The following is a 23,664-nucleotide window of genomic DNA, read 5'->3' as shown; positions in this document are numbered from 1 at the left end:
ATCAAATTCTCTCGATGGTTATATATCATAGTATTCAAGTAGCATTTTCCATCATGGAATACTGGAAGTTTGTTAGCATATCAAACATGAACCAACAAGAATTCCCATTCAACCATCATGGAAATATATAGTTGGAACCATCACGGATCATCATGAACTGTTGGTTCATGAGAATCAAATTCTCTCGATGGTTATATATCATAGTATTCAAGTAGCATTTTCCATCATGGAATGATGGTTGGCAACAGTTTTCATTTTTAATTGATAGGCTTCGGCGCACAAGAGCACGTAGTTAGCATCATATGTCTAATCGGGTGAATTTTCACCGAATTATCAAAAAAATTCTCACAAAATTATCTTCATCGAAGCCGATGCTTTACATACGGCGTTCAGTATTGTTTTACAACACAATTTTACAACACAATCTCTATTGTTTTACACTATTTCATATTGTTTTACAACACAAGGTTTTAGCCCTCTGATGGGAAAGACTTTAAAACAAAATTTACAACAGTTACTTTTCTCAACAACTAAAATTTAAAATAGTGTGATTAAGAAAAATATGCGAACTGTTTGCAATTTCAAATTAAAATTCACAGGTTTAGAATTTTCTACAGTGAAAAGTTTTCGGAACTTCAGTGTTCAACAAAGTTTACTATAGCTAGACGTTAAGAACGTATCCAATGAGCGAGCAAAGCGAGCATCGGATTGCGAAGCCTCCTAGTTTATTTTATTTATCTAAGCATACTGCCCACAGGAGGTATTTATTAATTTATTTTAGTTGTGCAGCATTAAAAAGTTGGTAAGAAGTTAAATGTTTTGCTTAATAGTTAATCTGCGTTGGGTACTTGAAACAATGAGAACAGATGAAAATATTTACAATAAGAGTAATTATGCACAACTCTGTACACAGACAGTTTAACAGGATCAGAGCCGGATAAAGCGTACACGGGGCCCTAGACCATTCAAAATTTTGGGGCCCTTAGATTAAATTTTTTTTCTCGTATATTTTTTATTTATTCAAACATATAATGTATTTATATATCTTTTCATTTAAGAAAGAACATTTAAAATAAAAATAAATAATAATAAATTAAATTTTATTAAGTAATAAATAAATATGATTAACATTATATAAAAAATTATCGTATTTTATTAATATATACCTGAAATTGATTTTTTTAAAAAAAAAATCATTATTTTTCTTAATTTCTTAAAATTTATTTTCAATAAATCCATTTTCAGGGGGCCCCTACTAATTGGGGGCTCCAGACTATGACCTAGTCTGGCCTAATGGGTAATCCGGCACTGGACAAGATACACACATTTTACACTTTGACATAATTTTAAAATCACAGCACTTTCAGGTCACTACTTCCGATTTCACGCCTAAGCTTGAAAAAGCGTGCCATTCATTATTATTATTGTACTTTGTAGTGTTTAAAATATGACGCATCATTTAAATTTCAACGAAGCAAATTAATTCGGACTCCATAAGCATGCTAAGATGCTATCTAAAAGAATAACCTACGGTGCTATTTTACGCTAATTATAGCTAAACACGGGATAACACTCAAAACATGTTAAACCTTACAGTTTATTTATGCTGTAATTTTAAATTTCGCAAATTTGGTTTAGGCTCACGATCTGTTAGAATTTAAAAATTGCAGAAAACTCTTATGATTTAAGAATTTTGATGACGTTAATTTAAACACAAATCACAATAATAAGACTTCCTTGAATACCAAGCCTCTTCTAGAGCCCCTGAATTAGACTTCTCACATCGTCTAGTAGTCTCATATCGCATAACATAAGCGGAGGTACGTGGTTTCCAGTAGATCACTGAAGTCAAGTATTTCTGGCTGTGGTCAGTGTGCAAGTGGGTGACCACTTTGATAATTCTGTGAAGGGACAGAGGGTGTACAGCATTGATCCTCGTTAAACTGTTCTACCGTAAAGTGCTCGACTTCGCACACAAGCTGTCGGGGAACCGAAGCGGTGGTGCCATTCCCCCTGCACAGGATCAAAATTGTGAAGCCATGTCTTCGGATCATCCTTAGGGATGCTGCCCAGACTATCGCCTATAGCCCATTGTACTGTCATGATCCCAGACCGTCGTCAGTAGCCCATTTCTAGGGACACGTAAATAAATTACAACAACTATAAATTACTAACACAAATTTTCACTTTAAGCTCATCAGAATTACTCATTAATATTAATATGTTATGAAATGCCCCCAATTTTTCCCCTTCGTAAAATAAAAAATAAGTAAATAAATAAAATAGAATAAAAAAAGCTATAGCAAGCAGTAGCAGTTTTTGATGCACCTGATTCACTCACGCGAGCGCAACCGAATGCATTAGTAGTTTCACCTTATTTTTCCTTTCACACTGAATGACATTTTTTGTATGCAACCAAAATACTGATTGGCGAGTTTTTCGCTGATCAATGTTTTTGATCCCTCCTTTTCTTATTCACAAAAGGAAAATATCGCATCCATTGAAAATGATTCCTTACAAAACATTCTCAGGCTGAGATGATTTTATTTTATCTAAATAATAATATGATAAATAATTCTATTTAGTTGCTCAGGCACAATTATGTCATTAATTCCACTCAATAACGTTCAGTATCACCAAAAATCTTGGCGACCACATATTTACGAAGTTAATTAACGTTAAATGATCCCCGCACCTACGAAATGAGAAATCATTCGCAAGGCAGTGCAAATTAAAATTTTGTAATAATATTAAAATGAGTAGACTTACCGAAATAAGCAACCTTTGATTAAACAGAAATAGGCAACCTACAGCTTTTAATCTCATTGCGCTACTGTTTATACTTTTCTTTACTTGTGATATGATTATGATATAAATAACTTCGATTCGAACTAATAATTCTCACTTATGTAACTTTTTACTAACATTGTTTTTACCTATTACTTTTTACTGATTAATTTGCAACGATACTTACCCTTGTGTTAGTTCAAAAAAATCATCTGAAGTAAAGTTTTAATTTGTTTCCGTAATGTAGTTTCGGGTATGAAAGTATCATTACATAGGTAAGTGCAAGTTACGTAAGTTCTAGAAAGTACAAGTTCTGTAGTGGAATACTGTTAGATTGCAAGCTTATCCTGAAATATATAGGTCAAACATAATTCATTACAATGCAATTAAATTGCATGATAAATTACAATTGCATTAGGCAATATTTTGGTACTTTGTTTATTTTAGTATATAAGATAGTATATTTAGTACTGTATTCTTTACACGGGTATACAAATATTTGTTTTTATTTTGTGATTAACAGATCACCTTACTTCCAAAAATTGTTTACAGTTTCAAGTTAAAAGATTTTAGTGATCACATCGGACATTTTAAATTGTATACCTGTAGTTGACGTAATTATTTTGAAACGCCGTTTAAAGGTAAATAATATTCCCTTTGTGTGACATTTATCTTAATTATTAATGTACTAAGGTCAAGAAAACTGAGATGAGCACAGTAGGCCTTGCCCCACTATGGGCTGTTACACCTCTGAATTTAGTTTAGTTTAAATATTTTTTTTAATGTTATTAATTACATTGACACTCATCAGGATTCTTCAAGTGGAAACTTCCATAAAATTTGCAGCAATTTGTTTTCAGACTAGCAAGGCATCGATCCCCGTAGAACATTTATTTTATTATTTTTCGATCACACCAATGAAATGAAACGGAGAAAAACAATATGGAAAAATAAAATAAATTTACAAAACATGCAAGAAATTGTAAATATCTTTACTTGAAACAAATTTTTCTGTGGACTTAAATGTTTTTTTTCTTCTTTTTAACACTTTAAAAACTTGGCATTTATTTTGGAGGAAGAGTTTTTGTTCGGTATCTTGCTAATGGATAAATACTGATTTTTCTTGCTTGTTATTATTTGATACTTGATTATCTTTTTTCTTTAATCTATATTTTGCAAGATTTATCTTCTGTTTCACAACTAATAAATACGTTCTAGAAAATTTTGACCATCCTGACTGCCATTTATGCAAAAAATCCAAATGCCAGATGACCATCCAAATGCCAGATATGCAAAAAATCCAAATACTTAATTGTAAAAAGTCTTGATTTTTTATATTTTATTTTCTAGCTATGTCTTGTTTAAGACCAAATAATCAGTACATATAGAGAATTCATAGTGCAAAAGGAGAAAAAACTAATAATAATTTTTCATAAAAATGATTAAACATAAGAGAAAAACTGGCAGGGAAAAATATAATCAAATACAAGCGAGGAGCATATTAATAAAATGTCATTTTGATATTTGCTCTTACTTAATTAAGGCCAAAAGTTTTAGCTTTCCATATTTGTCTATTTCATGGGAAAATGAAGTATCAGAATAACAACATCGATAGTTAAAAGTTTTTTAAAATGTTTGATTTTAGATAAAAAATTAAATGAATCATTATAGTTTCAAGGTTATTCCAAGGTTATTAGTGGAAGAATAAAATACTAAAAAATTAGTGTATTTTTTTACTCTAAATTTTATAAATGTTTTTCTGTTAAAATTTTTTTATAACTTTTCTTAAGCTATGAATAGGAAATTTCAACATTTTTCTGAGTTTCAATTCAATTTGTGCTGAGGATTATTGTGTTAAAGATGTTTTTCTGTAAAATATAATATGTGCTTTAAGTTTAAAATTTGATGACATTTTCTTCAACTTTTTTAAATGTTTAACAAATAACCTTGGGGAGTTTTGTTTGTTGATAAATACTTAGCTATATTAAAGAAGGATGTTCCTGTTTACTAGTGTTTTTATTGACATTTCTCAAGCTACAAATACCACAAAGCTTTTGAGGAGGATTTATTGAGTGTTTCATGGAACAAAAACATTCACAAGGATATAACATTTGTTTTTAGAATTTTTTTTTGTAGTAGGATTGAAAAATTTAAAAAATAAAGACTGGTTTTATGTGTCAACCATTGAAAGTGATACTGTTGAAGTACTGTTTTAATGGAAATCTAACTCGATTAATGTTGGTCTTTCTAGACAAGGAAGACAAAAACAAATTTTATTGTTCTCTCTAACTACTAATTTGTTCCCTGAAACTATTTTTGATCCATAAATATTCAAATTTTTATTTCCTAAATAAATTAGCTAAATTATGAATGAATACAAATATGATTTATAAACTTTGCCTTTTCATTTTATAGACAGGATTCAAAGCTTCTGAGATTTGTTTACAAATTTTACTTCATAGCTCTGAATTAAATTAATATTAGAGCTTTTGTAACAAATATTTTTTCTATAGTTAAATAGTCTTATTGTTTTTTATAAAAAATATTCATACAGCATTCCGACTACATAAAAGCTGAATTTCCTTTTTAAAAATAGAGAATTTTTAAAAATTCTTAATTTTTTGTCCTCTCTGCAATAATATTTCTCTAATTTTTAAAGACGAATTTATAAGAAAATTCTCATTAACTAATTTTGCCACTTTTCTATTTCACTGGTGCAAGTAATTTAGGATATTTAATCTAATTAAAAAAAAAAAAAATTTCATTTAAAAACAAGCAAAAAACCGCTGCATTTATTTGCATTCAGTAACTTTGAATTGGCGACGTATCGTATGCACCAGTGAAATAGAAAAGTACCATAATTTTTACATTGATCTTACTTACTAAGGAAAACCTGAAAAATGTTTTAAGAATAATCTTAACTTTTTATTTAAAAACAAAATTAAACAGCAAATAAAATGTCCCTTTCACAATATTTCACTTACCATAAGTCCCCTCCGCAAAAAATTAAAAATTTTTTTAAAATTACTTACCAATTAAAATAATGTTTAGAGTTTTGTGATGAACTTTTTTTTTTATTAGTCAAATAGTCAATATAAAATGTGGCACTTCAAACAATACAAAGAACATTCAAATTTTATAAGAGCAGAAATCCCATTTGAGATATAGATTTTGAAAAATACTCAATTTTGCTGTTCTCTCCCCAACAATACTTTTCTATTTTTTAAAAAAATAAAATTTATGAAAGATTTCAAATTGACTGCTTTTATATATTGATCTTACTAAGAAGTTTGAAGAAAAATGTTTTGAAAAGTTAATTTTTCTTTTAAATTTTGCGTAAAATAGTAAAAAAATTCTCAAAATGCATGTGTGCAGCATCTTACTTATTGTAGAATTGCCTTACACACAAGAAATCAAAAGATAAGTAAAAGACTAACTGACGGCTTTGAAAAAAGCTGAAACAGCAAAGTTGAAAGAAAAAAAAAAGCAATTAAAAAATTGTTTCTAAAACAAATTTTAGAAGCTGAAAATTTCCTTTTTTAATACAATTTTATAAAAAACTGACGATAAAGGAAAACATTCTTATAATTTATTTATTGAAAATTTTATTATAAAATGTGGTGATAAAAATGTTAATGACTATAAAAAAAAAGGAACAATTGCTCTTAACTATGATAATCTGATTTTTTCATGTTACTGTGTTTTCAAAAATAAATAAATAAAGTAAAAAGAAAAAAAGAAGCTTTTCAGTAGTTTTCTTAAAGTATACTGCTCCTTAGTCAAAATGCCGAAAATTTCTATATGAAAAAAGGCTGCTATCTATTTTCTGGCACAGGTAATAAAGTTTCAAATGAAAAACAGTAAATAAATTTTTTTTTTGTTCTATTTTTTTAAAAATTTGAATAAATAGAAAATATAATATCTGAAATACCGGTGTATAATATCTCAATTTCTTTTTAATTGCTCAAGATTGACACATTGCAGTTTGATTGCATATGTGAACATGTTATTGCGCTTTTACTTTTGTATATTCATTTATTTAAATTTTTTGTTTTCATAGGTAGAAATTAAGGTTCCTTTTTGCTGCAAAAGGTTGTATTCCAGTTTCATAATATGAATGTAAAGAAAGTATATGGCAGGACTTCATTCACAAATGATGGATCATTCAAGAATAGTGAGGAACATTTCGATGGAAGTCAATGTGATAAATTATCTGATGAACTTTTAAATGAAAATTCTGTCACTAAAACTAACCAAAATAATGTTTGTGATATTTGTTGTAAAACCTTCACGCAAAGATATAGTCTCAAAAAGCACCTACTTACACACATTAAAGAAAATTGCATTTGTGAAATTTGTAATAAAGTCTTTAAAAATAAAAGAATACTCCATGGACATTTACTCCTCCATAAAAATGGATTTTTTAAATGTGAAATTTGTGATAAAAGTTTTCCATATCAGGGTAGCCTAAAATTGCATCTACGCTGCCACTCAAACGAAAGGAACTATTCGTGTGAAATATGCAAAAAGTCTTTTAAACAAGAAGCTCATCTACAAAGACATTATTTAACCCATACAAAGGAGAGACCCATTACTTGTGAAATTTGTAACAAAGGTTTTACTCACAGAGGGTCACTTAATCGCCATCTCTTTACTCACACACAGTTTCCCTCTTCGGATGTCGAAACTCACACTTGTGAACTTTGCCGTAGAAATTTTCCAAAAAGATACCTTCTCAATGCGCATATGATTCGTCATACAGATGATAGACCTCATGTTTGTGAATTGTGCAATAAGAGTTTTAAGGAAAAATCTGCACTTGGAAAACACTTAAAAGCACATAAAGGGGAGAGATACAAGAGAAGTGAGAAATCAGTCACTTGTGGAATTTGCCATAAGACACTTCTTTCTTCTTTAAAAATTCACATGAGGAGTCACTTCAATGAGAGGTGTTATGTTTGCAATGTATGCAATAAATCATTTTTGCAGTTGGGACATTTGCAGACGCACGTAGCTACTCATTCAGATGAAAGACCATTCTCTTGTGGAATATGTGAAAAACGATTTACTAGAAAATCACACATGAAAAAGCACTTTCATTCGCATACAAATTCTAATGCTAAAACTGTAAAGACTGATAAAAATATTGTTTGCCCAGAAAGTAATCAGTGTGATAATCAGGACGCTTCTATAGATTGTGCAATGCAGTATATGGACACTCTTTTTGCGAAGTAGAAGTTGACCATTCTCAGTGAAGAGAAAAAAAAGCTGCATAAGTGTAGAATCAGATTTAGAATATGCCTGTAAAAAAACTTTGTAAGTGTACAGCGGGATTCAAAATATGCCTGTAAAAAGCTGCATCAGTGTATAACAAGGTGCTGAATGTACCTGCAAAAGAGCTTCACTAGAGTGAAGCAGGATCCAAAACGTGCCCCTAAAGAGCTGCATCAATGTATAACAGGGTGCTGAATGTACCTGCACTAGAGTGAAGCAGAATCCAGAATGTGCCTGTAAAAAAGCTACATTAGGTGGCAAGGTTGGTGGATACTACAAAGCTAGTGTAGGGCAAGTGCCCAGAATGTGCCTGTAAAAAATGCAGGATGTCAAAAAGTGTTTTAGACAAAGATGGCAGATTTCTACGACAATGGAAAAAATTCTGAAGAAACCCTAAAAAAAGAGGTTTATTTTAACCCAGTTTGAAGGAATAGAAGAAACTCTTTTTCCAATCAAATGTTTAAACAGTTTACAATTGAAATCTAGTGTAAACAATCTTAATTACTATTTTCAAACTATTTAATGGGTTTCTTTCAGCTGGAATGCCAACCTTGACTTAGGGTCAAATTAAGGTTGATAAGAAGACCATCTGTGATATGCATACCAATGAGAATTTATTTAACAATCAATATAAATATTTAGATGTTCTGCTTATTATTATTATTGGCTTAATGTAAATAGTAAATTTTCAAAAAAAGATTGCCCTCATGTTTAAATATTTACAGATTAGTGACAAAATAATCTGAATACTTTTAATATGATTCTATGTAAACACTACAAATTTTTAGCTACTCATGTTTTGGAAGATTTTACTTGTAAAAAGCGTCGGCAAAATTTAAAAGATCGTGTTTGAAGCTTTTTAAAAATGGTGTCCTTTTTATCCATGCTAAATTTGTGTTGACCAAAATGAGAATAGAAAGTTTAAATCTCCTTTCCCTTTTTAATACCATAATAATTGTAACAGCATTTTTTTATATAAAAAATCAGAATCTTCTAAAATGATGTCAAAATTGTTGGTATTAAAGTTACAAAAAGTTATAAACTTCCTCTCATCGTTTTAGTAGATCTGTATGGGTATAAAATACATCTATTCTGAAAGCTTGAAGAATGATCTTTCGCATTTTTTTGCCTGATAAGATCCTCCTAAACATTTGCTTCTAAAAGATTGTTTTCTTGGAGTTTGTATATAAGTGTTTTTATTATTTTTTCATCTATCTGTATATAAAACTCTATTGTTACCAACATAATTTAGATTTAAATTGGAATTTTCTATTAACTAATGTTTAACTTTTTAAAATATGTTAAAGGGCAAAAATATTCTATAGAAATGTTAATCTTTCGATTGCAATCTAATCTTGCACTATCAATTTGATTTGTAACGTAATAAATTTTCTAAAAGGTAATACTTTTCTTTTGAAAATGCGTAAAATCTGTATTTTAATTAATTTTTTCTGTAATTTTGTAGTGAACCTTCTGCATTTTAAAAAATAAAGATTGGCAGGTGTGTAACTTTTACTAAGCCATTTGTCCATAGTTGCTGAATGATGTAGTTTGATTTCTTCATAGATTTTACATGATATTAATTTCATAAGCAAGAAGAAGTACACACTTTGGGGGTTACATTACACCTGTAAGATCTCTACAAAATAATCTTTTTTTCTTCTTTATTGTCAGTAAAATTTAAAGGGAAAGTCTATGATACACTCTTCCTGAGTGAAGAGTAAGAGAAATGGCAAGAATTGGGCAAAATCAAGAAAATTTAAATCATAATTCTAGCTGACATAAGGTTTTTATCCACGAATTCTCAAATAAAAAATATGCACACTTTCTTATTGTGTTTCCAAAACAACATGCCTGATGCAATATTTTTATCCTGTTATGCAGCCTAAAATGTTTTGTGATTTTTACTTAAAAGCCTCTGAAACCTCAAAATAAGAATATTCTAGTTCAATGTCTCAAAATCTATGAAATTTTTTTTTTGTCAGATATGAAAGTTTTCTGTTATACTAGGTGTCATTTCGTTGTTCCAAGCAATTAAATATTTTCATTTCTTAGTATATTATTTTCAGGGTATCTGCGCACCTGGAAAGTCATGAATTTCGGTATTGAACAAAATTTGTCATGAAATGTCATGATCTTCACTATTTTTTTAAAAAATATCAAGCTAAGTCATGGTCGGATTTAGGTCACCAAAAAATGGAATTTACCCTCCCTCCCCCTCAATTTCACGGTGTTCCGAATATCTAAATTTGTAACAAAATCCCCTCGCATTCATATTTTATTAATATATATATATATTTTTTATGTTTTAAAAATTATGGTGCTTTTTCAAAAACCATCTTGTATCGACCACCTCCATTTACGACCACTTTAGGGAACAGGGAGTTTTTTCCATAAACTCTATGTTGAAGAAAACCTATAGGAGAGACATTGAAAACCTCTCCCAACGGCCGGGCAGACTTCTGCACCAAATGCGAAAAAAAGCAAGTATGGAAACATGAAAATAAAAAATATTAACTAAGCAAATAAGTAAATTAAAATATATTCAAAATATTTGTGTGAGGAACTAATTTAGAAACGATCTCGGGAAGAGATCTGCAAACTCATGTTGCAGTCACTAAAAACGATGAAACAAAATCTCTCCTCATCTTATAAAGCTAACTATTATTTATGATAAAAAATTAAATGCAAACTTATACAAAAAATAAAATTGCTTATTTATTGAAAGTAGTTCTATCATTCATAATTGGTAAATTTGTTTTTACGCATAATTATATCAGTAGGGATCATCTTTATAGAGGCTATATTTTTTGATTGATCCGGTTTTCCTAACATCAACACAAATGACGTTCCCACACCAAGAAAATGACGCTGAGTAAAATTAAAATCGTTTGCAAATTATCGTGCACCTTCGATAACATTTTGAATTCAATGGAGGTAAAATCTAAGAATGACCAACCTCCATTAACGACTATTTTAGTGTGGAACATAAAAGCTGTCGCTCTCCAGAGATTTTACGTGTAATAATCACACTTTTTTGAAGTATTGGTAGTAGGAATGGCTTTTAATTCCCACAACAAATAGAACATGTGAAGATAAGATTTCAGAAGAAAACCTTACACGGCTAGCCCGATAGTAAGAGGATTTTAACCTATGATCCGTCTACCACTGAGAAAATATTTCGTCAGCACTGGGATCGGTCCAAACCGGATGCGGAATTCTTATCGACCAGCCATCGCTGGGATTCAAACCCGGCTCACCTCATTCTCTCTATCCCCTGAGCATCCATGGCTTCTATTAAGGTAAGCAAAGATGGCGCTAAGAGTTAAAATTCGTCGTAAGACTTTTGGGAAACTACGTCGGGTTGAATTTTACGCTTAAAAGCTTGAAAAAGCACGCCGTCCAATTTTATTATGTTTGTATAATATAACACGTTATATTAATTAAAATTTAAACGAAGCAAGCAACTAATGAATTCGCAAGACACCGTAAGCATGTTACGATGCTACCCAAAAAAATAACAAACAGTGATATTTTACACAAATATAGCCAAATAATAATAACCAAATTGTGAAAATAAGTGTAGCCAAATTGAGATATTAAATTTGTTTTAGGCTTATTATCCTGTTAGAATTTTTGAATAGATTGTTATCCTGTTTGAATTTTTGAATAGATTGTTATCCTGTTAGAATTTTTGAATAGATTGTTATCCTGTTAGAATTTTTGAATTACAGAAGATTCTATTTAATGGTAATATCTCGCGTAGATTTAAACACAAATCACAATAATAATACTTCTTTAAATACTAAGCCTTTTGATACATTACCTCGTAAGCATAACATAAGCGGAAGGATACACTGGAAGTTTTTTAAATTTTAGGAATTTTGTTATTGTTTACATTCAGTCAATATTTCGGGGTGGTATAATCTCGAGTTGAAGATCCCTTCGGCCCTTTCCCCTCTCCGGGAGTATCCATGTATAAAATTTTTTGCAAGGTGTTACATTTATCTGAGAGAATATCGTCTGAGTGTGTAAAAATTGTAATTGGATTGTGTCATTTAGCACTAAGAATGAGTTCTTGCAGAAGATAAGATGGGAGTCTGCAATAGTGCTACTTATTTTTAGCACGGTTGAAGCAGCTAGCACTCAGTTCGTTCCTGAATTTGTTGATGAATACAATTTAGAAGAATTAACAATGAAATGAAGAAGCTTCTGAAACCTAGCTTATAGTCACACCCGCTACTTTGAAGAGAGAGCATGGTATCCTGACAGTTTTACAGAATCCGTTTAAGTCCAAATTAATTAATCTTTTAAATTTTATTTTATATACTAAAAGACTTTTATAATTCTACTGGTATATTTTTTATATTAATATTAAGATTTTTTTTCTTTGAATATTTTAATAGTTTTATTCCAAGAACGGGTGATAAAATGTTCTATACATAAATTTTTATGCTTTTTTAAAACGAATTTCGTATCGATGTTAGCATTGATATCCAAAGTATACCGAACTGTTTTTTTTTTTTTTTTTTTGTTGAAAATTTGGGATGCAGCTTGAATACAACATAATGCATAACTAAATATACCACGAAAAGTAACGCCTACTTTAATCGCATAAGCTCATATATTCGAAAAGTTTATTTATCTAAGCACTAATATACTATTTCTTTTTTCCGTTGTATAAATTTTTTGAACGGATCTTAGACAATTTCGCGTCGTTGATTTCAAATTTGCAATCGATTTCCCCTTCCTATCAGCTGTAACATTTACGCAAATCAATAATACATTCTTAACTAGGATTTTTTTAAAAATTAACTCAAATAGTGTATCCTTGTTTTTTTTTTTTTTTGCTCCATAGGGAATGGTAAAAAAGTGATACATGATACATTCCAGTTTATGAAGTGATACAATAACTTCGTATGTTTTTTCTAATATATTCTGGTTTCTTAATATCCAAGATAATGGTAACGGTAAGTTTTCACACACCTTTTTCGACAGACCGCCGTGTTTTCTTTCAGTGGATAAATATCATGATGAGAATGATGTATTACTGACATCTTATTAAATATTTATGATTTCTAATCTACAATGCACAATAGGTGATTAATATATGAATGAAATGAAACAAGAATTTCGTTAACTATGAAGGTAATGAGAGTTTAGAATAACAGTTTAATGCGGCAAGCCACATCTTAATCTTTATTCCGACTTCCAACAGACTTGAAAGTTTTTAGGGAAAAAAATAAATCTTTCTCCACGCTCAGTTTTTAGAATCAGAGCTTCAAACCTTCTCCCACCTTAAGCTTCGGAAATGCATGACGAACCTTAACAAAGTACCAGCCATCCTTTTACCATCAATTTGATCAGTATTTATTGTATGTCCCCGACCCGCCCATCTATGGGCATACGGGAGAGGCATTAAAAACACAAAATACAAAAAATACAAAATACAAAAAATACAAAATACAAAATTTACATCAAGTGGATGGATGGCAACAGGCCATCAGATACAAAATTTACAATACACAAGAAAGATAAAGAACAATGCATAGCGATAAAGTAAGTAAAAACTGGTTGTGTTTTGAGCAAGAGACAGCCGAATCAAAAGATCCTTATATTAGGTCTACAGACCCTTATTATGGCCGTGCCTCGCCGCTATAAGAAGCACCCAAAACATTCACAAGAAATAAAACATTGGCAATACACAGCCAAAAAGGGAAAGTTAAAAATATATAACAACGACAAGTTAAAAGAGCAATAACAAGCCAAAAGGGGTACAAAGTGATCAAGATAGTTAAAACCATGAATCAATAGGGACTCATGAAAATAAAACCAACCAGTGGTAATACAAAAAAGTTACATGCGCTCAAAAGATTTAAAATTTAAAAGTTAAAACCAGCAACAAGTCAGGGCCGGAGAGGTATACAAGTCAAGACTAGCAAGAAGTTAAAACACAAGAGGCGCACAAAGTAAAAGCAAGCGTGCCCGGATGCCGGCCGATGGCTCTACTGGGGGAACGAATGAAGATCTGGAGAGGAGGGCCAGTGAGACTAGACCTGATTAATTTTTAGTAGATCTTCTAGTGTGACCCTAATGATTTCCTTGACGATATTTTTGCAGTCATTACTTGAGAAGATCTGATGCTCAGTTTTATTAGTAAAGATATCCCCTCGGAGTGCCCGGAAGCGTGCACAATCAAAAAGTAGGTGGTGAATGGTTTGTTCTTCCGTGCAATATTGACAGATACCACTTTTGTTGAAAAACCTTTTTTGATACACTCCGAACACTCCGTGGCCAGTAATGAATTGATTTAGGTAAAAGTTTGTAAGTAACCTTTTAGTTGATGGTGTTTTAATGAGATCATAGGTTTGCCTCCCTTTTGGACAGTTCCTCCACTCCTCTGCCCATTTAATAAGGATACTATCCCTCAGTTTACTCTTAACCTGTTTTGGGGTCCTCAGCCCTTGGAGTTCCACCGTGTCTAACCCAATGGCCATCTTGGCTGCTTCGTCAGCTTCTTCGTTGCCCTGGATGCCCACATGCGCCTTAACCCAGTTTAATTTTATATTTTGTCTCCAGAGCAGTTTTGTCGTTTCAATAATGTCTGATGTGGGCTGTGGGTCAGCCAGGGCCTGTAGCGATGAAAGAGAGTCTGAGTAAATAGTTGCCTCTGTAATGTTGTTGTTTTGAAGCCATTGCAGCGCCGATTTGATGGCCAGCAGTTCAGCAATAAAGATGTTAGTGTTATCTTCGACCCTAGTGGAGACCTGATGTGTTTTTACTCCGTTAAAATAGACAACGAATGCAAAAGCAGTTCTGAAGATGTTATCGTTGCCAGTCTCCATCCTAGAGCCGTCGGTGAAAATCTCCAAACCCTGATCTTTTGGGAAATCATACCCCCAGGGCAAGGAGCGATACTTAGATGGGTGCAGTGGGGCTGGAGTATCAAAATTAATATTCTGTGTAGAGCACTCTGGGAAAACATGAACCAAATCATCCGTCCTCCAACCCCATCTCATCCTTTTGATAATAATGTCCTCGAGGATCTTTAGGTGAATTGGGACAATGCCAGCCAGTATCTGTATAGCTTCAGAGCTAACTGTCGAGTACGCCTTGGTAATGGTAAGTAGAGGGATCCTTTGGATTGATTTAAGTTTTTCGTTCATCCTTGTGTTATTTCTGTACCAGACACTGGCTGCATACAAAATAATACGCTCGCTTGCCTGGAGGTAGATTCGTTTAAGTATAAATGGGCTGAGCCCCCAGGTTGCCCTAGCAACTCTCCTTATCCCCTGATTGAATCTTTGGATCTTATCTCTAGTCTCGTTAAGATGGGGGATCCACGTCAAGCCCGGGTCGAGCAGGACTCCCAAGTATTTGAGTGTTCGTGTGTTTTTAATATTACTATTATCGTTTCTGTGCAGCTTAATACAGGGAAGTCTAGCAACCTTTTTATTGTTTTTCGGGAATGTAATTAGTTGTGTCTTTTCACGACTAAATTCAAGTTTATTTTGCTCGGCCCAGGCTGATAAATTGGTAAGGATGTGAGTCACCAGGGCATCAAAATGATAGAAGATCGAGCCACCGACCAGCACGAAGACATCATCCGCGAAAGCAATTAGCTTAAAATCTAAGCAATCAAAGCCAGGGAAGAGTGTAAAATCAATACAGTCACAAAAGTTAAAAATGGTATCGATGACAATGAGCCACAAGACCGGACCCAGAGAAGAGCCCTGTGGCACACCAATATTGATCTGCTTTTCCATGACAAGCTCGTCAGCATCATCATTAAAAATAACCTTCCTAGAATTCAGGAAACTAAAGATAGAACCCGAAATATTGTCCGGGATGCCTAGGTTGTTGATATTAGCTTTAAGAACCCCCCAATCCGCTTTATTGAAAGCATTTTTGATGTCCAGAGCCACCCCTACCGTATGTTTACCCCTTGTTTTGTTTTCTGTAACGATCTCAATAACTGTTTTTATTGCGTCCTCAGTGCTCCTCCCAGATCTGAAACCAAACTGATTATTATTTAAGTAATTATTATTCTCAAGATGAAATGTTAGTCTTTTGGTTAGCATCTTGTCGAGAATCTTGCCCCAGACCGAGAGGAGTGAGATTGGTCTGTAGGAGTCTGGGTCTCTAGAATCTTTGTTAGTCTTCCGTATCAGGGCGACTCTGGCTGTTTTCCAGGGGATTGGGAAGTATTTCAAATTTAAGCATAAATTAAAAAGCAATAAAAGCCAATTGCTGTTTACAATAAATAGCTCCTTAAAAATCTCATTTGGTATGCCATCAGGGCCCGATGATTTCCTCGGTTTGAGTCTCCCAATAACCAGTCCCAGCTCATCTAGAGTGAAGTCAGGGTCATCTATGCCAGTGGGACGAAATGGCACACTGTCCTCCTGAGTGCTCGGGAAGTGGTGCTCCATGATCTCCTCTATTATCTCATTATAGCTGTCAGTGATGCCGTTTGGAAAATTAATTGGATTATAAGTTTGCCTAATATTAACGTTGTTATTAGCAATTTTGTATGGCACCGAGAAGGCCTGATCGGTTGGCAAGTTTTCGATATACTCTCTTTGATGTACCGTTTTAGCCTGTCTGATTGCCTTTTTATACCTCGCCAGGTTCGCCTTAAACCTAATCCTAAGTTCACATTTAAGATTTGGGTTTGTTTCACCCTGACTGCGCCTCCTTAGAGCCCTTACCATTTTCCTCATACAACCCAGACTTGGGATCCACCAGGGAGAGTGTTGTTGTATTCGCCTGGGTGCCCGGATTCTTGTACTATTACATTTGTCCCTAATATCCCTAGTGACCTGTTCAATATCCTTGGTGTTAGCGAGAAGGGCAGGGTTGTGCACCTCAGTAATCTGAAGCAGTTTTGATCTCAAGCATAGCCAGTTAAGGTTCCCGAACCTAATAGTATTCCTGCTCCTAGCAAGTATTGGTATTTCTTCAACAATAGAGGCAGTAATTAACTCGTGATCCGAGCATGAGACGCCGTCGTGGACCTCGAGATTCTTTAGGTTTAGAAAGTTACATGCAATTATATCTATCCAATTCTGTCCCAACGTGGATGAAAAGGTGGTAATCGAGTCACAATTTGATCAGTATATGGTACTCCTGATTCTTTAAGATGGTGTAAGAACATAGTTGATGTTAATGTTACCAGATATTCTGAGATGTACGCAAGTAGTCGTGAATTTATGATGCTTTCAACATCACAAATAATTGTGCAGAGTTGTTCAAAGAGAAAATTTGCTTTTCCAATGATTTTTCATAAAATTGATTTTAGCATTCAAATCATTCTTTCAAAACTACCATTCCACCAGGGCACAGATTGAACTTCCGAAGTCTACTGATTTGAGATAGTCAGCAGCTCGTGTCAGATTTGTATCGTTGTCAGAGAAAGCTGTTGCTGGTCTTCCTCGTCCTGCTATGAACCTTATAAAGGTCATGAGAAAACTATTTGTAGAAAGTGAAGTAACTAATTCGATATGAATGGTTCGGAAAACCACGCATGACCGCACAAAACCACTCCCACCCTCTTTGATTTAATTGAGCTGTCTTCAAAACTTTCTGAGATTCAGAAATAAAATTGTGTAAAATAATTTCTATCTGCAATACTGGTTAAGCAATTATCTACATAAAATGATTCTTATAATCCAGAATGGATTTTGGGGCTTTCTTCAAATGGTACCACAGAGTGGTTCCCAACAAATGCGGAATGCTAGTCAAGCCTAACACCACTCTTCCGTGTTATCAAATTTTGATTTTTGAAGTATCTCCCTTTTCACATCACATCATAGAAATCTTGCAGTAAAAAACATCATGAGACGAATACATGCAAACAATAAATTGAAACAAATAGATAAAAAGAACCGAATCTGTTCAATTGTTCAAAATTTTAATATAAAATTTTCAAGTAAAAATTTTTTATTAAATTTAATTTAAACTCTGCCATTAATTTAACTAATGAATATTTATTTATTATCAATATTATTTTGAAAATCAGTTGAGACAATTAGTATATAATACAATTTTCGATTCACAGAGGTTATTAACTCTGAGATACAATCAAACATTTAAGTCAAATGAAGATATAATCAAAAATAAGAAGACAAATCAGGAGTATTAAGAAAGAAAGTCAAGCTTTAAGTTTTTTTATTTCACTTTTGGAAATTTTTTTTAAAAGGAGTAAGATAACAAGACGATATCTCATAAATTATACAGTAAAATAACGTTAGAAAGATTTTTACCATTTTTTTTTCTGCATGCAAAAGCGTATTGAAAACTCATTTTTTTGCTATAAACTAGCTCCTAAACAAAAGTTTTTTAACCTAATAAAATTCTTTTCTACATAATAAAATGCTTTCGATCAAATAAATGTGTTAAATTTCATGCACATAGTATACTTGAAGAAGTGGCTGGGTGGAGCAGTTGGTTTGTCGTCGGCCTTCTGAGCCCAAGTCTGCGGGTTCGATCACCGGCCCAGACACTGGATTTTCGGGATGCAGAAAATCCTGCATATGATTATGCGGCATGTAAAAGGCAAAAAAATTATTTCTGGCAAAATTAAATTCCTAGTGCACTTTAGCATCCAAAATAGAGTCTCGGTGTTGCCATCTAGTGTGGCAGAGACTAGACGTCCAAATCAACATGATCAACGGTATCTCACCCATTGTGGTGGTCCTGATGAAAGAGTGGATACTACCTCTGGAGAACGCACTAGGTCTGCTCATCGGCAAGACAGATTGTGCAGCTCATTGGAAATAAAAAAAAAGTATACTTGAAGTTGTGTTTTGTATTTCCCCAATAATTGTACAAAACACATTTATCATAAAAATTTTATCAAAAGAGAGTGTACTGAAATTAATTTACTATATTTGCTAAACACATGAAGACTGTGTGCCTTCGTTTGAAAAAAACAAAAACACATAAAAAAGGGTTTTTGAACAAAGTAGTGTTGAACAGACGTAGTAATGTAGTATCATATCAGACTTAAAATATATTAAACAGTGAACTTCATTGGAGTATTCACTCAATGAAGTATTCATTGGAGAGCTCAATGAAGTATTCATTAGATTCTCTTTAACACATTTATCTTTATAACTTTCAGCAAATTTTTCGAGAAATGCTTCGACTTAGTTATCTAAATGTAATATATATTAGATACACTTTTTTTACGTCATACTAGAGCTTCAGTTTGAGCTATTGGCGACAGTCTGGGAAACATCCCTGAGGATGACCTGAAGACATGCCATCGCAATTTTGATTCTCTGCAGAGGGCATGCGGGGACCGATCAAGACAAATTCAGGCCCAAGTCCCACCAAATTTTCCGGGTCCCTTACAAAATATTTTGAAATTAAATTTCTGAAGAATAATTCTAATAATAAAAAAGAATCGATTGAACTGCATGATTCAGGAGAAACATTCTAAGAAATTTTGAAAACAGACAAATGAAGATTATCTTTGTAAGATAAAGTTTACGTATCTGTATATTAAAGCAAAGTATAAAACAGCAAAACAATGTTGTGCCAAAATAAAAATAGTTTGGTGACCATAAACAATTGAAATCAGTGATCATTGCTAAAAGTCACTGATTAGCTGGATTGTTTTTTATTGTAAGCTGTAATTATTTTTTCATTTAGTACTTAAACCAACACAAAGCTAGCTGACTTTTCATTAGATTTAACGATAAGTTCAGCATGCATGCAAAGATATTTAGGTTATTAATTATAATTTTTATTAAAAAACACGCGCAAAAATATCCAAAAGTGCCAAAATTATATCTACTCATAGAAAATTAAAAACACATTTAATTAATAATTTATTTAAATATAACACTTTAAAAAAAAATTAAAATTCATATTCAGTGCATTCACTTAAACCATAGACGTAAAAATTGCACCAATTCAAATTCAGCTGTAATTTCGAATTTGATTCGTGCAATATTTGCACGAGTTTAGTTTAGAACATTTGAAATAAAAAAAGTATTTTTTTTTTGAGAAAAGCTGTTTCTTTCAATATTTAAAAAGAAAAAAAAAATAGTAATATTGCGGACTTTTTAACTATTTTTTGAGGGACCCCAGAAAGTGTGGGACCTAGGCCAGTGCCAATTGGGCCTAGGCGATGATCAGGCCCTGAGGGCATGGCTCCCCTGCTTTGGTAGCCCGACGACCAACGTGCAAAGTCGAGCACTTTACTGTAGAACAGTTTAACGAGTATCGACACCGCGTATCCTCGATCAAAGTGGTCACTTACTCGCTCACTGACCACAACCATTGATGTTTGATTTCGGCTTGGCATAAAAACCATTTTTTTTGGTTTAATTTTCGTGTCAGTTTTGTAACTTTTTACTTCAGAATTACGATTCCGCAGATGAAAATACCTCGTGCATCATTCAATGTTAAGTCTACGGGAAAATGTTTGTATCGTTTTGTTTTTGGCATATTTGGCACAAATCGGTAAATTTAAATATGAAGTTAGATCTCAGGAACTGTAATACATACAAAATATACAAGAGGAATAATTTATAATATCATTTTATAATGTTGTGTTTTTTATTTTTCAATAAGTGGAGTTGCATGAAATAAAACATAAGGAAAATATGCTCCTAAAAATAATTTCTAATGGAAAAAAAATAATAATAATAATATTTTTTTCTATTCAATTGCATTAAATCTTTTATAATAAAAACACGGCGCACTGTTTAAATAGCTGCTATCATTGTTAGGAACAGCGTGATAAATCGAGACAATACTTGAAAATGGTTATTAATACTTTATAATCTATAACGATATACTAGTTATTTTTTCTCCACATTTTTCAACAGGAAATAATGATAGGAAAATATCTNAAACAGAGATCAAGCAACTAATGAATTCGGAAGACTCGGCCAAGCATGTTATGATGCTACCCAAAAAATAACAAAAGGTGATATTTTACTGAAATATAGCCAAATAATAATGACCAAATTGAGAAAATAAGTGTAGCCAAAATTGAGATGTTAAATTTGTCTTAGACTCAGAACCTGTTACAATTTATGGATTACAGAAGACTCTTATGAATGGTAAAATCACGCGTAGATTTAAACCCAAATCACAATAATAATACTTCTTTAAATACTAAGCCTTTTGATACATTACCTCGTAAGCATAACATAAGCGGAAGGATACACTGGAAGTTTTTTAATTTTCTTCCGTTTTAGGAAGCTTGTTATTGTTTACATTCAGTCAACAATCCATTGGGCACAATTAGGTCAATATTTCGGGGTGGTATACTCTCGAGTTGAAGATCCCTTCGGCCCTCTTCGGGAGTATTCATGCATAAAATTGGTGCAAGGTGTTATCCGTTACATTTATCTGACAAGGGAAACTAGGGAAGTGTGACTCGCCAATTTTGAAATAAACTAGTGGGATGTATGCCTTATGAGGAATAATTTTAGGGGGAAACATTCGTTTCGGCCCATAGAAGGTCCTATGAGAGATAAAAAATAATTCAATATATAGAAAAATCGGTATTTTATTACTTGTTGTAGTTCATTTACGTCGTACTAGAGCTGCCCAATGGGCTATTGGCGACGGTCTGGGAAACATCCCTGAGGATGATCCGAAGACATGCCATCACAATTTTGATCCTCTGCAGAGGGGATGGCACCCCCGCTTCGGTAGCCCTACGGCCTGCACGCGAAGTCGAGCATTTTATTACTTCAATGCAGACTATTAGTTATAGTAATTGTCTAATACTCCAATTAATTTGTAACTATTTATTAATATCCAATTATTTGTAACTGGTTAATTAATTACTTTTCTAATTAATAAACTAATTAGCAAATTTATTAATTAATTTTTAATTAATTAATTTATTTATTTGAAATTACATACTCCAATTAATTTAGAATTTTTTTTTTTTTTTAAATTTTAAAAAGTTTGATGTCAATTTTTTTTTTTTAAAATGAACCTAACAGGTTTTTCTGAAAAACTACAGATATATAAAATTTTCGAAATCAATTTTGACAATAAATATGCATTATATAGTACGTGAAAGTACCACAAAATTAATTGGAGTATGAGATAATTACAATGACCAATAGTTTGCATTGAAGTAATAAAATACCAATTTTTCTATATATTGAATTATTTTTTATTTCTCACAGGACCTTCTATGGGCCGAAACGAATGCTACTCCCTAAAATTATTCCTCATAAGGCATACATCCCACTAGTTTATTTCAAAATTGGCGAGTCACACTTCCCTTGTGAGAGAATCGCGTCTGAGTGTGTAAAAATCGTAATTGGATTGTGACATTTAGCACTAAGAATGAGTTCTTGCCGAAGATTAGATGGGAGTCTGCAAGAGTGCTACTTATTATTAGAACGGTTGAAACAGATAGCACTCAGTTTGTACCTGAATACAATTAAGAAGAATTAGCAATGAAGAAGTTTCTGAAACCTAGCTTATTTGGAGACAGTCACAGATTATAATTTATAAATTTTATTTTATATATTAAAAGACTTTTATAATTTTACTGGTATATTTTTAAAGTCAAAGTATATTAATATTAAGATTTTTTTTTTCTTTGAATATTTTAATAGTTTTATTCCAAGAACGGGTGGTAAAGTGTTCCATACATAAATTTTTATGCTTTTTTAAAACGAATTTCGTATCGATGTTAGCATTGATATCCAATGTATACCGAGCTGTTTTTTTTGTTTTTGTTTTTAAAAACTAGGGATGTATCTTGAATACTACATAATGTATAACTAAATATATCATGAAAAGTAACGCCTACTTTCATCGCATAAGCTCATATATTCGAAAAGTTTATTTATCTAAGCACTAATACACTATTTCTTTTTTCTATTGTATGAATTTTTTGAACGGATCTTCGATAATTTCGCTTCGTTGATTTCTAATTTGCAATCGATTTCCCCTCTCGTACCAGCTATAGTGTTTACGCAAATCAATAATGCATTCTTAACTAGTATTTTTTTAAAAATTAACTCAAATACTGGATCCTAGTTTTTTTTGTTTGCTCCGTAGGGAATGGTAAAAAAGTGATAAATGATACATTCCAGTTTATGAAGTGATACAATAAGTTCGTATGTTTTTTCTAATATATTCTGGTTTCTTCCAAGATAATGATAACGGTAAGTTTTCACTTACCTTTTTCGACAGACCGCCGTGTTTTCTTTCTGTGTATAGATATGATGATGAGAATGATGTATTACCATATATGGCAACGTTACTTATAAAAAGTAACGAGTAAAAGTACAAGTATTTTTAAAAAAAGTAACGAGTAAAAAGTAAAAAGTTCTTTTTTTAAAAAGTAACGAGTAAAAAGTACAAGTAAAAGTACAAGTACTGAACAAAAAAAGTAACGATTTAAAAGTAAATTCTAGGAAACCGAAAATTCTAAGTAGCCTAAAATTTTATTGAATAATGTTCTTATGTTCTTTAATGTTTTTGCAAAATTGTTGTTATTTATTTAATTATTTTTAATTTTGAAAGTTATGAACATTAATTTATTTTTAAATTCGGAATATTATAATATAATTTTATAATATAATCGTATAATATAATTTTAAAATCAAA

At 32.1% G+C, this 23,664-nt stretch overlaps 3 protein-coding genes across 3 annotated transcripts in view; 2 read left to right on the top strand and 1 right to left on the bottom strand.

Annotated features, from left to right (window-relative positions):
• The window catches only part of LOC107453025 (uncharacterized), a 188,618-nt gene that overhangs the window by 136,340 nt on the left and 28,614 nt on the right, over nt 1-23,664 (top strand). The gene's annotated exons all lie outside the window — the stretch shown is intronic.
• LOC107452411 (gastrula zinc finger protein XlCGF57.1) lies at nt 2,813-9,603 on the top strand. The gene is made up of 2 exons (XM_021144817.3): nt 2,813-3,062; nt 6,848-9,603. The coding sequence occupies exon 2, from the start codon at nt 6,901-6,903 to the stop codon at nt 8,020-8,022; it is 1,122 nt and encodes a 373-aa protein (XP_021000476.1). The 5' UTR covers nt 2,813-3,062; nt 6,848-6,900; the 3' UTR covers nt 8,023-9,603.
• LOC122269890 (uncharacterized) lies at nt 13,558-15,943 on the bottom strand. Its single transcript, XM_043045105.2, has one exon. The coding sequence runs from the start codon at nt 15,825-15,827 to the stop codon at nt 14,112-14,114; it is 1,716 nt and encodes a 571-aa protein (XP_042901039.2). The 5' UTR covers nt 15,828-15,943; the 3' UTR covers nt 13,558-14,111.

The sequence above is a fragment of the Parasteatoda tepidariorum genome, chromosome 9 (assembly GCF_043381705.1).
Source record: "Parasteatoda tepidariorum isolate YZ-2023 chromosome 9, CAS_Ptep_4.0, whole genome shotgun sequence".
Classification (NCBI taxonomy): Eukaryota; Metazoa; Arthropoda; class Arachnida; order Araneae; family Theridiidae; genus Parasteatoda; species Parasteatoda tepidariorum.
Note: the sequence above shows the minus strand (reverse complement) of the source record. Positions and strands in the feature narration are given on the sequence as shown.